Source organism: Phoenix dactylifera, chromosome 12 (assembly GCF_009389715.1).
Source record: "Phoenix dactylifera cultivar Barhee BC4 chromosome 12, palm_55x_up_171113_PBpolish2nd_filt_p, whole genome shotgun sequence".
NCBI lineage: Eukaryota > Viridiplantae > Streptophyta > Magnoliopsida > Arecales > Arecaceae > Phoenix > Phoenix dactylifera.
This window is the reverse complement of record NC_052403.1, coordinates 1,357,784-1,371,375: the sequence shown is the minus strand read 5'-3', so window position 1 is coordinate 1,371,375 and position 13,592 is coordinate 1,357,784. Positions and strand designations below refer to the sequence as shown.

At 38.5% G+C, this 13,592-nt stretch overlaps 1 protein-coding gene across 3 annotated transcripts; it reads right to left on the bottom strand.

The window, feature by feature from the left end:
* Window positions 1–235: 235 nt before the first annotated feature.
* Window positions 236–11,353, bottom strand: LOC103698639 (peroxisome biogenesis protein 22-like). 3 transcript variants are annotated; one of them, XM_026801656.2, is made up of 9 exons: window positions 10,997–11,353; window positions 7,827–8,048; window positions 7,696–7,743; window positions 4,268–4,324; window positions 4,086–4,187; window positions 2,725–2,790; window positions 1,711–1,812; window positions 1,082–1,207; window positions 236–514 (listed from the first exon to the last, which is right to left on the bottom strand). In XM_026801656.2, exons 1-8 carry the CDS (start codon window positions 11,120–11,122, stop codon window positions 1,094–1,096), a joined length of 837 nt encoding a protein of 278 aa, XP_026657457.1. In that variant the 5' UTR covers window positions 11,123–11,353; the 3' UTR covers window positions 236–514; window positions 1,082–1,093. The 3 variants fall into 3 exon arrangements, with proteins under 3 accessions (XP_026657457.1, XP_008778899.1, XP_026657458.1); XM_008780677.4 differs by having other exon boundaries at window positions 1,098–1,207; window positions 10,997–11,351; XM_026801657.2 differs by lacking the exon at window positions 2,725–2,790 and having other exon boundaries at window positions 1,098–1,207.
* Between the last annotated feature and the right edge of the window lie 2,239 nt (window positions 11,354–13,592).

The following is a 13,592-nucleotide window of genomic DNA, read 5'->3' as shown; positions in this document are numbered from 1 at the left end:
GGATCTGGACTACCAGAGCATGAGACATCACCATCAAGCCATGCATGCAAAATGGCTCTAATGCTTCCAGTTTAAATCTAGATCACCAGTCCAATCAAACTATGGTTTAAGTCAATGATAGACTTCATGCCACCACAGGACCATACAAAGACAAGTCACCCCAGACAATCAGCAGCTACCATAATCTTCTAGGTAAGCAACAGAAAAATTCTCAGTCCTTCCACAAGAAGAGGCATCAATAAATGGACCTATTTGCATTGACAACATAGAACAGAAGCCACTGTTGTTACTTCGATTATACAAGCCATGGAAAATGGTTGGTGCAGCATTGCACCAGCTCATGATCAACATCATAGTGTATCCCTCTCGCTGCTAAATGTACGCATAACACCGAACACAGTTTTGATAAATAATAAAAGGAGAAAGCCATCCAATGAACAATGTGGACATAATATGCAGCTAGACAACAGCACAGCTTGAAAGTACTGGAGAACAATTTGACAGGGCGTTTTAACTGCATAGAATAGCCAATAACAGAATAATCAGGCACCTCCTCAGAATAATAATTAGGGGCCTATTAAGCGCTACCCCTAGAAATAGATTTTCTATGGATTAAGTGCAGCCGGTTGAAACATCTGCTCAAATAGTCATTACTTCAATAATTATTTCCATAGAAGTGCATTAGAGTGGATAAAGAGTTGCAGAACCAAATTAGAAGGATAAAAATTTGTAGCCACATCTAAGTTGATAGTCAAAATATTCTCTAGACAATCGAATAAAAATGCAAATGCTTGTGATATTTTTCAAAAAAAAGGAAGAGTGTAACCAAGAGCATACAGACATTATTCCAAGGATAAAATTCCTAAGACAGATCAGTAAAAGGCTATTGATTAGCGGATTTGTGAATCTCAGTAGTATTTTACTGAAAACATCTGGATATTTTTTCATGTTCTTCCAAAGTTGAACTTTTCCTTTCTAGCTGAATGGTTCCCACACTCCAAACTTCTGAGTGCTTGGAAAAAATATTGAATAAAAAAAGGAACCAACATAGAACATGAGTAGATAAGCCACAGTTGATTACCGAGGACTCGCATTACCTTCGAACTGGATCTCCAAAGAACTGCTCCAAACTCTCAGAGCTGAACACATTAGAAGCTGTGCGTTCTGGTCTATTTGGCGTAACATGGAGTTGATACTTAATAAACCTCTGGAGACAGAAACCATGTTATTTTTCTGTGGGGGAATATATACTTTGGCTACAGTAAAAGCACAAATCCGATCCCTCATAAAGAACTCCAGATTTCCATTTACCAAATAAAAGGCCGAGGAATTCAGAAGGAAAAAAATACAAGTTATTTAACTGCTGATATCAAGCATCAACCAAATTTTGTTAAGATATAATATAAGTTTTTAACATTTTTCTTACAAGGAAACTTGTGCGATACTAATAGAATACTTGCCATGCAACATATCAATAGCCACTTTCCTTTAACAATCATTCAAGAGAAGTTTGAGCAGATGTAATGGTATTATATATACACGTGGTTAAAAAATTTAATATGTTAATCAGGATATCAAGGAGAAACAAATGTATACACAACTATATATTGGAAACAAGCGATTCAGTGAAGCTATCAGGAAGTAACATTAGATAGCAAAGCACATTATCGTTCATTCAGGAAAAAAGTTGTAAACTAGTTGGTGACTTACAGCTAACTGGTGTATAATTTCAGGATTAGAATCAATATGCCAATCTGGCTCCAGTTGTCGAACAAACGAAATGCGCCCATTCTCCGTGCTACAAAAAAGAACCTGCAGGTTTGACATATAATTAGATAGTGATAACAAACTAAAGTGCTAGACAAAGTGTGTGGAATTAGTGCAGCGGTGGGATGTATGTTGCGAGATATAATAAAAAATAGCATCTCTATTTTTCACTCTAGTTTGATTAGTTAGTGATAAAGGAACAAACTAAAGAGTGCTAGACAAGTGTGGTCATATGGAATTAGTACAGCAATGGGACGTATACTGCAAGAAAATAATAAAAAAATAGCATCTCAATTTTTACTATAGTTTGATTATGGCATTTTTGTCCAAATAAAAGTTGACTTCCTTTCTTATCATTCATATATACATAGTTATGCTGGTGGTGACACTTCGAAGTTTGAAGATGTTATTATGAAATGTAAACATCAGTGGTCCTGCAAGAACCACTTTTCTTCCTTCCTTTTGTTCAATCCTCCAGAAAATGCTGCTATCTACGCACCCAAAAGCATGGACTGGTGCAACCAAGGCAGTAACTCCATCGTTGTTGTTCATGCTGGCTGTGGTGCAACATGCACTGCGACTATCATAGCCTGCACCTTCAATCTTTTGAAGATTATCTGGGTGCAGGAAAATGTGTTCCAGTGTGGGTGAGAGAGAGAGAGAGAGAGCATCTGACCTTAGCATTAACCTTTATAAGTTTCCAAAGATTAAAAAACAAGATGTGAGTTTCAACAAAAAAAAAAAAAAAAATCAGCAAAAAACAACAAGATGTGAGTTCCAGTGTCGTGTGGGTGCATATGTTGGGCTAGATGGGTGCATGCTTGCTCGTGTGTGTGCGTGAGAGAGAGAGAGCACCAGGTGTTTCCACAAGTATAATCTCAAGAAATTAGCACATTTAACAACAGATGTTCTTTTCATAAATTCAACCAAACAACTGCAAGGAACAAGTAGTCCTACCTTATCTCTTACCAAACCATTGGCGGTGAAAACCCCAGCATCATTCAATGCTGAAAGAACCTTTTCCTGCATCACTATTTTTGTGTCAACAAACCAACCAAATTTACCTAACCATAAAAGACACTCTATCTACATAAACCTTGCGCTGCCTACAAAGCTGCAGTAAGATGCTGAAATACTCAATCCTTATTTCATTACCTACAAGGTTGGAACAAGATTGTATTGAAGTTCTCATTCCTTGCTTTCGTTCTAAAAGTTAATTCAGTAAAAATAACACTAGTATATCCAGAAACTGCTCTATGAACCTCACAAAAACCATTTGTGTAAAAAAAATATATAGAAACTTTAAAGAAAAAATATGACAACCATGTTGCATAAGTGGGTACAAGCTAAATAAAAGTGCAAAAAAAGGATCCCCAAATGCAGTTGCATCTGCACAAATTTCAGGGTACAAGTAATTTAACAAAAGAAAAGGACAACTTCTTTCCTGCTTTAAGCCTAGTTCCAGAAAGTTTCAAAGTATTACCATAGTGGAATATGGGCCTAGAATAATCTAAGGTGAACGAATATAAAGGTCAGATATAAATTTTGCATGGAAAGTTATCAGAAGGAACAAGTCTTTCTGACAATTTCTGTATGTATGTCCCATAAGTTACCTAATAAGAAAGAAAAGCGATTTGCAAACTAAAGGGCTAAAAAGTTCAAGTTAAAACAGAAATTTAGATCAGATATGGTGTAAGGTATCTGAATCTTCACTGGCATGCGAAAGCACGGCTAATGGGCCTGGCCAGCCCAAGATCCATTGAACTGGGTTGAAGTCAAGAGAAGATGGGTCGTGGACCGAAGTCTGGCCAGGACTCAAAAATGTAGGCCTGGATTGAATAAAGGCCAGGCTTGGGATAACAATGACCAAACTCAGGCCCAGTCCAGAGCCTACATTAGTATGTAGTAGAATTATTTAATTCTAATCTTCCTCCTCTCTGTCACCATTCCCTCTCCATTTCTCTTGCACCCCTTCACCCACCTTCCCTTCAGTCCAAGGCCTGGCCAGACTGACTTCAAGCCTTATCATTTTACAGTCTGAGCCTAAACATCTCCCATTTATTTTGAGCTTGGGAATTGGGGTGGCTTGACTCAAGCCCAACTGGAAGCAGGCCTACATGCAAAGAAGCAACTTCTCAAGTGTTTTAAGTTTACCACCTAGGATGAAATATTATAGTATCCAGAAATATATTAAAGAGAGTAGTTTGAAGAGCCTCAGAGTACAATGTCAACATAGATAAATTCTGATTTATTAAAGAAAAGACATGAACACTTGAAAAAAGAAATCACTATAACAAGTTAACAAGCCAAGCACACACCCCACTTTCATCATCAAGAATTCTTTCCATGAGATAAACATCACAGAATTTTGTAATCTCCAAAAGCACTTCCAACACAGATGACCTCACAGTTGCATGTTTCTGCCACAACAAACCAGAATATCATTAATTAGTTGATTTTGGTGATTAAAGAAAGAGAAGACAGAGGTGTACTAGCTAACCTGGAGCTCTTCTGGAGCTGTTTCCTCAAGAATTACACCAAGTAACTGGCAAGTGACCTGGTATTGGTTAATTTGACACTGGTATAAGCATGCTGCGTGCATTAATCAGTAATAATATAACTTGATAGCGAGTCAAAAATAAATTTGTTTTTGTACATCAATGTTAATGTATGTTGCAACACGAGCATTAAGTCACTTCAATTGTAGATGAACATATTGTACGACAAACCCAAAGAGACATCTCGTCGCTCAAAATAAGCATGATGTATGTCGGAAGAGTATATTACATGTAATGAACTGTAGGTTGAAGAATCATATAAACAAGTCTGGCTCAAATTTGGAGTTATTTATTTAGACTTTCATGATGGCCCCATAATTAGCCATGTACTCCAGGATTCTGCAAAACCAAGCATGTATGTTTCAACATGTCATATTTGCTGGATAGAGACAATCATTGAGAAGTTATATCCCTAGGTTCCTTTTAAAATCAACATAACAACTATATGCAGCAGCATGTGCCTCATAATGTTGCCTGGCTTATTGCAAATTCTGTAGACAATTTCTTTGAAGGCTTTTGTCTCTCCAATGAGTGCATGCCAATAAACCCAAGAATAGACTTGAAGAAAGAATCAAAGAAGAGATCTGTGAGTCAAATGGCAAACTGACACGCCCCCAGTTTTTATTCTTCAATTTGTAGAAAATTGCAAAATTCTCCACCATTCTTTAGCTTTTTTGCAGTGTAGATGAAAAGTACTCTGCCCGACTCTCGCAACTCATCATTCATCACCACCCCAAAGCCATAATGTCATGCTAATCATATATTGGAAATGCTTCCCTTCCCCACTAACATATTGACAACCTGCCTAGGTGCCACCACCATGCAGTGGAAAAAACTCTATAGGAAAAGGAAATTCGAAAAGAAAACAGAATTGTAAAAAACAACCATCTCAAACTTCTAGAGGTAGATACTGAATGCGACACCAGTCCACCCAACAGTCAACCTAATAACTTCTCTTTGCAAAGCTATTACACATAAAAGATATTTATCCAGCAAGCACAATAATCTCCACTTAGTTTCAACAATTAAATAGTCAAGGCAAGGTTTTAAATATTGACACTGAAATGTATACTTTTTTTCCATTGGAACAGTATGGTAGCAGTCTAGTACCGATACCATATCGAAACTAACATTGTCCAAAAAATTGAAAAGCCATTGGTATCAACTAGTGTGGTTGGGAAAAATACTACTGATAAACATAGGTACAGACCAGTAGAGACTGGCATATACCGATACAACTGTTTTGGGATCCTAGCACCCATACCCATGCCAGTTTTGTGATAGAACAATATGATTTTGGTTGTACTATCCCATTTTGATAGTTTTTAAGACCATGAGTCAATGACATGGCTCCAACAACCACTCATTCAAGCCATCAAGTATCTTGGTGTATGCATAAACCAAAGCTAAAGATCCTCTAGCTATACCAAGTTGCGTAAACACTCAATGCTCCATCATTAGCTACCAACTCCTTAAAATACCTCACTCTTACTTCTTTGTTAAACTACTATTTGCGATCATATATTCACCTAAATTAACCACCAAAGAATCTTACTAGAAGAACTAAAATTTCCATTTTAGCACCTCAAAGGAAGAATTAACTTTAAGAGTTGGAATGAAGGGACCACCAAGCGTTCTTTATGTTTGGCAACATGGAGAATCGGAATATTGCGGCCTCTCTCCACTTCCTAACTTACCAGGCCATACAGAGCCGATAAGAAGAGAAGAGGCCTATAAATTGATGTTTATCGTGTCTTGAGGTTCTGCACAATCTGGAATATCGACTTAATGCCTCCGATAACTGTCAAGCTACCTCCACAGGTTCTTAGGCTGTTAGCGCACCCAATCCTAAGCCTTATAACCTTGCCCCAAAGCTTGGAGCAATTCCTACTGGTAATGTATGCGAGATTGGAGCCGAGGCTTGATATCACCGAGTTAGAAAACAAAAAAAAAGTAGTGGATCGATGAGACTTTTCTAAGCTCGACCTTGAAATAAGTTTTTCATCTCCCCAGCCCGCTTCATTCGATGTTCCCTATAACCTACTTGCCACTCTATGCAATCTTCTTCATCTCTACGATAACAATCCTATGGCTCCTTCTTTGTTCCTTTCAAGTACCTTCAACTTATCAAAGTGACCTCAATTAATCAAGAAATTTTGACCAAGGATCGCTGTGCCGGTACCGAGGCCTGAACTGGTTTTCTGGCGGCACAGTTTGGTATGCCCCATGTCATTCCGTGCGAGGCTCGTACTAACATAGTAGAGAGGGCAGGGGAGAGGGAGAACAAGAGAGAGAAAAAGAGAGAGGGGAGGGTAGGAGAGGAAGAGCGAGGAAGAGAGGGAGAGAGAGCGAGAAGACCAGCACAGGCTGGCGCAGCGAGGAAAAGAGAGGAAAAGAGAGAGAGAGAGAGGGACGTCTGACGGAGGGCTAAGGAGCCACGCAGAGGGGCGGAGGAGAGGCTTCGCCTCTGATTCCTCTGCTTCGTTCGAAACATGAGTTCCAGGGAGGGCCTTTTTTATTTTCGAAGATTTTAAGTGAAGTCAGCAAATCCCTTGCTGACTTCACTTAATTTTAAGTGAAGCCCCACTTTCGCCCCTTCGCGCGGCTCTCCAGCCGTTCGTGGCTCTCCACCAACCGTCTGCCCCCCTCTCTTCCTTCCTTTCCCTCTCCCTCCCTCCCCCCTTTCTCTTTTCCTCTATTTCCTTTCCTTCTCTCATTCCCCTTCCATCGCTAGTTTCTCGTTTTGCTTGCCGGAACCATCCTGGTCTGCCACCGGTACGGCTTGGTATGCCCCGAACTAGACGGTTCCGTCATTCTTGTCGACTAACTACAATTAGGGCTAGCCTTCCCTCCATCTCATCCTTGTCAAAAGAAGTTTACGGAGTAGATAGAGTTGGAGGAAATTCTTTTTCAAGAAGCAAGTTTGGTACCAGTAACGATTTGCATATTCCAAAGAACGCTTAAAATTTGCCTCCGATTCTGCACATTAGCTTAAGTGAATAAAGTAGGGCTGGAATTGATATTATGAATAAGACTACCAAATTCTACATTCCTGAAATCTGTCAATCACAAGGCAGGATTTGTAAATCTTGCTGCAAGAGTCTAAAATTTAATTTCATTTCTTTATACTCACATTTTTCATCGATTTGCATATAAGTTTGACTTGCATAAAGAAAACAAAATACAGATATTTATATCAACTGTTTGCAACATGCTTGGTTTTTTTTATGGTAAAGTAACAAACATGAATATTCACAAATTTAACAAAACAGGTATGCAAATCACTCTAAGCTACGTGCTAGAAAAAAGATTTAGTAAGTTCGTTGGAGAAAGGAGCTCATAAAGTGAAAGTTTCAGAAACACCAAGTACCCTTCTTCCTTCACTCAATTTATGCCTCACAACTTGCTCCAAAGTGAGCTGCAGAAACAAAACCACCACACATAAACCTTAGTCAGCTATCAGTAAGCATGAGGTCTGTTAAATAGAAAGAATAATAACACCTTCACTGGCTGGAAGAACTCATCAACTACATCTTGCACTCTTGAATGCCCAGAGGATGAGCAAAGTTCAGAAGATGGCATAGGCGTTCCGGCATTAGGAAGACCATGTGAGCCAGGGTGTCTGCGTTGCCTTCTTCGTTGATCTGTAGGAGCTCTCAAAAGCTTCCAACCAAAAACAAATGCAATGGCCAAAGCAGCAAGTGTTGTGATAGATCGAAGTCTCTGAAAAGAAAAAAAAATTAAATGCAAATCAAAATTTGACATAAAGACATTTTTATTAGAAAGATTATACATAAGCTCAGTGAACACAATGTTACCATACATAATTTAAAATCCACAAAAAGGAAAAGACATCTATAAGAGTTGGAAAACCCAAAATGCAACTTCATGCATCTAAAAATTATATAATCCAAAGCAACCCACATAAAGACCATATCATTCTGCATATGAACTGTGGAAAATTACAAAAAGAAAATACTAAACCCAAATTTATCAAGACTTACCATTCTCTGTGGTCTAGATTTGATTAGTGCTGAAATTTTCAGCATTCATTTCCACAGATACTAAAACAGCAAATGAGATTTATCGTGTAATTAGAGTAAGATGACTAAAATCAAGAGGCAAGATGAATAGGTTGTGAAATACTGAAGTTCATAAATTTAGCTCTTCCTGAAAACATTTTAAGGCAGCTGAGAGACAGAGAGAAGAAAGACCGCTGGAGCTACATCAATAGAGCAAGATCATAAAAACTATATTCTCCATTTCAAAACGAGTTTTGGGAAGGTAGGTTTCTTAGCCATATCCTCCATTTGTAAATGAGTTCCGGAGGGGTGGGACTCTTCTTCAATGCTGAATATGAAATTCAATGCTGGTAGGTTGGCTAAAGAAATTAAAATGGAAGGCAGAGATTATTTTGGTGCTTAACATATTAAGGTAAATTTGGGAGAAAAATACTAGAAATTACAGCATGAATTTTGCACAGTAACAGTTTAGATTTAAGAATCTTTAATCAAAATAATGACTTTTCTACATATCTTTTTCTACGATTTCATCATTCTTGTAGGCTCCAACTTCATCTATGAAAATAATTGAGAAGTTTCTATTCTGATGGAGAGTGCAAGGATGTATCAGGAAGAATTTGAATAGCAATTTTTTTCTCTTTTAATTTGAAAAGAGATTGCTAGGTAATGCATTCTTTGCTTGCTTCTTGAATGAACGCTAATTCCACAGCCCCTTTCATAAGGTATTCATGCATGCATATATCAAACGGACACATCTAGAGGCATGCACAACTTTCCCAATTACACAAGTAAATAAACTCTTCTTTCAATAAATAGGTGTACATGATATGAAGAATTTCAACAAACTTCTCAAAATGGAGAGAACTGGAATATCATTTGTGTTGATTATCTTCATAGATAAGTTCCTTATGTGGTTCACTAGATTATCTTAGGTACATATATTTACATGGACTTGGGTATGAATGTCAAGTGCAAATATGTGTCTCAATGTTAGATCCCTCTAATATTTAAGAATTTCTTCTTGTCGACCCATTTTGAAGTGTCATACTTTAGGATAAATCAAAGATTCCAGCTAATATTGTTGCCATCTTATGATGTATAATTGTATATATGCACATCAGCCACAACAGTAAGGTACAAGACTAATATCCATCAATTTAAGGTTTATCAGGCCATACCAAGCTAGTGCAGTATAATGGAGGGCCTCAATCGATTGCCAGTAGATCTACAGAGAGTGACAACGAAGGTTACATATTATGTATGTTCATATGTATGTAATACATACTTATGTAGGCAAGCATGTAGTAGCCCACCATCATCTAAAGGCATATATTATTAGGAGGCTAAGAAGGACCATAACTAATATTGATCTTCAATAATTTATGGAGAGGTAAGAGAAATTTTCATATGTTCTTTAATTTCCAATCTTCTGGATGTATCCTTCATTTAGGTATAAACTATTCTCATAGCTCATGGATGGTCTTTTCAGTATTATTTGAAATTAATTTAGGTAAGATTAATCCACCATGATATGATTTTCAACTTAACCAAAACTCCTAGTATTACCTTAATGGGATGCAATCCAACAATAATCTAAGTTTAGTATGAGCAAGTACATATATCATGGTTAATTAGCACATATGTGTGTATCCCATACAATATATGAATAGTGTAGATGTTTGCTCTTGTGTTGGTGCATGCTGATATATAGCACACTATAATATGCTACACTATGACATGTTGGCCTGCCATATACATGCAGGCCCGAGTGGACATATGCCCCCTCCTTCTTACCATTCTATAAGCTTTATTATTTGTTGCTAGCAGGTTTTCCTTCCCCTTGCAGTGAGCACTTTTATTAATTAATCTTTTTCCTTCTTTACCTACATAACCATTGAGACAAGGAACAATTGAACTTATTTTCCTGATCAAATTAACTTTACTTCATTTCTGCAAATGCGAGAGAAGAAATTGTCTTAAAGGGGAATCTTGTCTTCCAATGTTTGGTAGTGAAAAGGGGAAAATTTTCATGATAATATATAGTGTAGAAATTTTCTTTAACTACCCTAAAATTTTCCTCACCAAACGGTTGCAACGTTGAGAAGAAAATCAAAGGCTTATATCTGTCTGGAGATTTGGATTAGATACAGCATAACCACCCCATGCATTACCACCTCTGCAAAACCAAACGATAAAATTTTCCCTCTTTCTCCTTGATTTTCGCATTTCTTTCTTTCCTGTTTTTTTTTTTTTTACCGCATCAGTGAAAAGTTAATATTTCCTTGACATTCTCAGCAATCAAATACAGCCTAGAAGCATAGCAAAAATCTAAAAGAAAAATCCAACTCCAGCACATCAACTAATGATTCTTTTCATCTTACTCCAAAAATTGAATCTTGGCTATCAAAACTACCTCATCGGCATCAAGAATCACCATTTTTGACAAAAGCTGAAAGCACCCTTTAACCCCAAAAAGAGAAAAAATTTAACAACGTCCAGAAACCCCAACCAATTTACCAATTCCACTTTATATTAGCAACACCCTAAAGCAAGATCATCCGGTCCAAATAGGGCGGTGGAACCCATGAAGAAACACAAATGAAAGCAAGCACTTTTAGTCCAGGTAAACAAGAAAGAGGAATCGGGAACCTGACGATCGACGGTGAAGGGGAGGCGTTCGGAGAGCTCCGCGAGCGACGCCATGAACCGCTGGACCAGATCGGCCAGCTCCTCCTCCTTGGCCGAGTTTGCTGCGGAGGAGATTGATTCCGCCATCGGAAAAGGTGAGACCGCCGCCGGCGTCTCAGAGAAACCCTAGGATTCTCGAATCGGCCATTTCCGTCGCCGAATTCCTCTCAGGAAACCCTAGAAAGTCGAGAGCCCTTTGGGTTCAAACTTGGACGAGATTTGATTCTCGGACAGGCCGGTAAACAGGTTAGACCTGGAGAATAGAAAATTATAACCTTCCGCTGGAAAATTGTGAAGACCCTCAAATGGACCAACCAAAGAGTTCCGGACGGGAAGAGTCAAGGGGTTATATCCAGACAATAGTTTGACACGTGCACACAAGAAAAAAAAAAGGAAAAGGAAGACTATTTTCTCTTTTTACAATGTAGATATGACACGTTAAAAGGTTTTTATTTTTAATTTTATCGAATGGACTTCTCTAACTTCAAAAAAAAAAAAAAATCCCTGCCTCCTAACGCTAGTTGCGAGCTGCATTGGTGGACTTTCGACTTAGGTGACGCGTTCTACAGGCCAATTTTATCATTTTGGAGGATGACTCGGCCACAGTGATAGGTTGGAAACAGAAAGGCCCAAGTGAGACGGGGGGACCATCCTTTGATTCGAGGTATCTAGGCAATGGGGAGGAACGGCGAAATCTTCCAGTCCCGACATGTTTTTAGGGAGGCCAACAAGACCGTGAATTGGATGGCTGCTTATGTGGCTAACTATTCAAACGGTACTCTATGAACCCGGGAGGAAGAGCTACTTAGGGTATTTCGTGATGTTTTGTTTTCAGATTTTATTGGGTGTATTCGTACTTATGTAGGATGATACGCCCGCTCTAGCAAAAAAAAAAATCCCTAAAATCTCTTTTAAATTTAATTCTTTTATCAAGAAGTATTGATTTAGAGTTTATAAGATATTCTTTAAGCTGTATTCTAACTCATGGTGGAAGCCAAAACCGGTTAGATAATGTATGTCAATGCTAGAAGGAGGTCGATATCTAGCAACTTAGAAAAGATATAGTCTATAGCATGTAGCTTGTACCTATCCTTAAAGAAAGCGATGCTCCAATAGCGAAAGTCTTTAAAGATTACGACAATAGAATCTAGATGCGCGCGCGCGCGCACACATGTGTGTACATACATACACATATATATATAAACATATAGATATACACAAATATACATATTTACGTATATATATGTGGATAGAAACACATGCACATACTATATATACATACATGCATACTTCACTCAGATCCAATCAAATCTATGTCGAGTTTTCAAATCATAAGATTTTTGATAAGTAGTTTAGAGGTACTAGATTATATTCAATAGCTCATATCATCAATGTGTTCATCCGATCTTTACCCTATCCAATCTGAGTGGAGATCTACTCAAACGTAGCAAAATTTCTCTCTCTATTGTTAGTTTACTTTTAGTATCTACTATTTAATAGGGTATTTCGAATGTAATCTCCACTTGGTCATGATGAAGAGTAAGGTGCTAGGTAATGACATTCCTCAACCGTGCCGTTTGCATCAGGTAAATGGATGCCTTTCTTCTATAGTGGCAAGGTCTTTGTGTGGGTACATGGGCTCTCTCTATTTTTTTTTTCTCACTTCTTGTTTGTGGTTGGGTACTGGGGTAGCTGTGGAGGGGCATTTAGAAGCTATAGCTTCAGCTTTGATAGGCGGATTTGTGAAACCGTATGGTTCCATAACATCATGCCTTGCCTGTACTATTCGAAATGACAAAAGCATGCAGTAAATTCATTGGAACTCCTTGACTACAACCTGCATTAACCTGCTTTTCCTATTTTTTTAATTGGCCGCTGTTTGGTTATTCGAATTGGTGTTCCTCTCCAAGCCTTGGCCTTTTTTTTAATTATTTTTTGGCTGAGAAACTTTGGCCTCTTCCAGAACTGCTTGCATGCAGCTGTCTTTGGTTCGTTTGTTGGCTATTTCTACTGGTTCAAGTCTATCGGGTCATACCCTCAACTGTTTTGGATTGTGTGTATGGTGGTTGGCTGCTGCTTCTTCTTCTTTTGTTCAAATCAGCATTTCATTTCATATAAATCTAGTATGAGTACAGTCTCCCAAATTAATGAATGTGGAATGCATGCTATACTCATCCAAATGACTTCTCCGGAGTGCCGGACAATATAAAAAGTGATTCAGTCTGTTGCACTGTTCGTCTTCTGGTACACATGAGCTATCTGGCAAGAGGTCAGCTCCTGTAACAACCTGCGAATGTTCCGTATCAATGGGTGGCCATCCCTGTTTCTGTCCGCCCTCCGGATTTAATCAATCACTGTGGAGGAATCACCATCAAAAACTAGGCTGTCGGCCCCCAACACCTCTCTCGCATACAAAATACCTTCCCAGGTTGCCCGTAGCTCCGCACCTACTGAGGTCAACCCTGGTGTGCTCCGCCCACCAGCTATGATAAATCTGTCACCGTGGCCTCTGATCACAAAATCTACGCCTCCAGAGGCGTCATGCCTCCATCGAAAT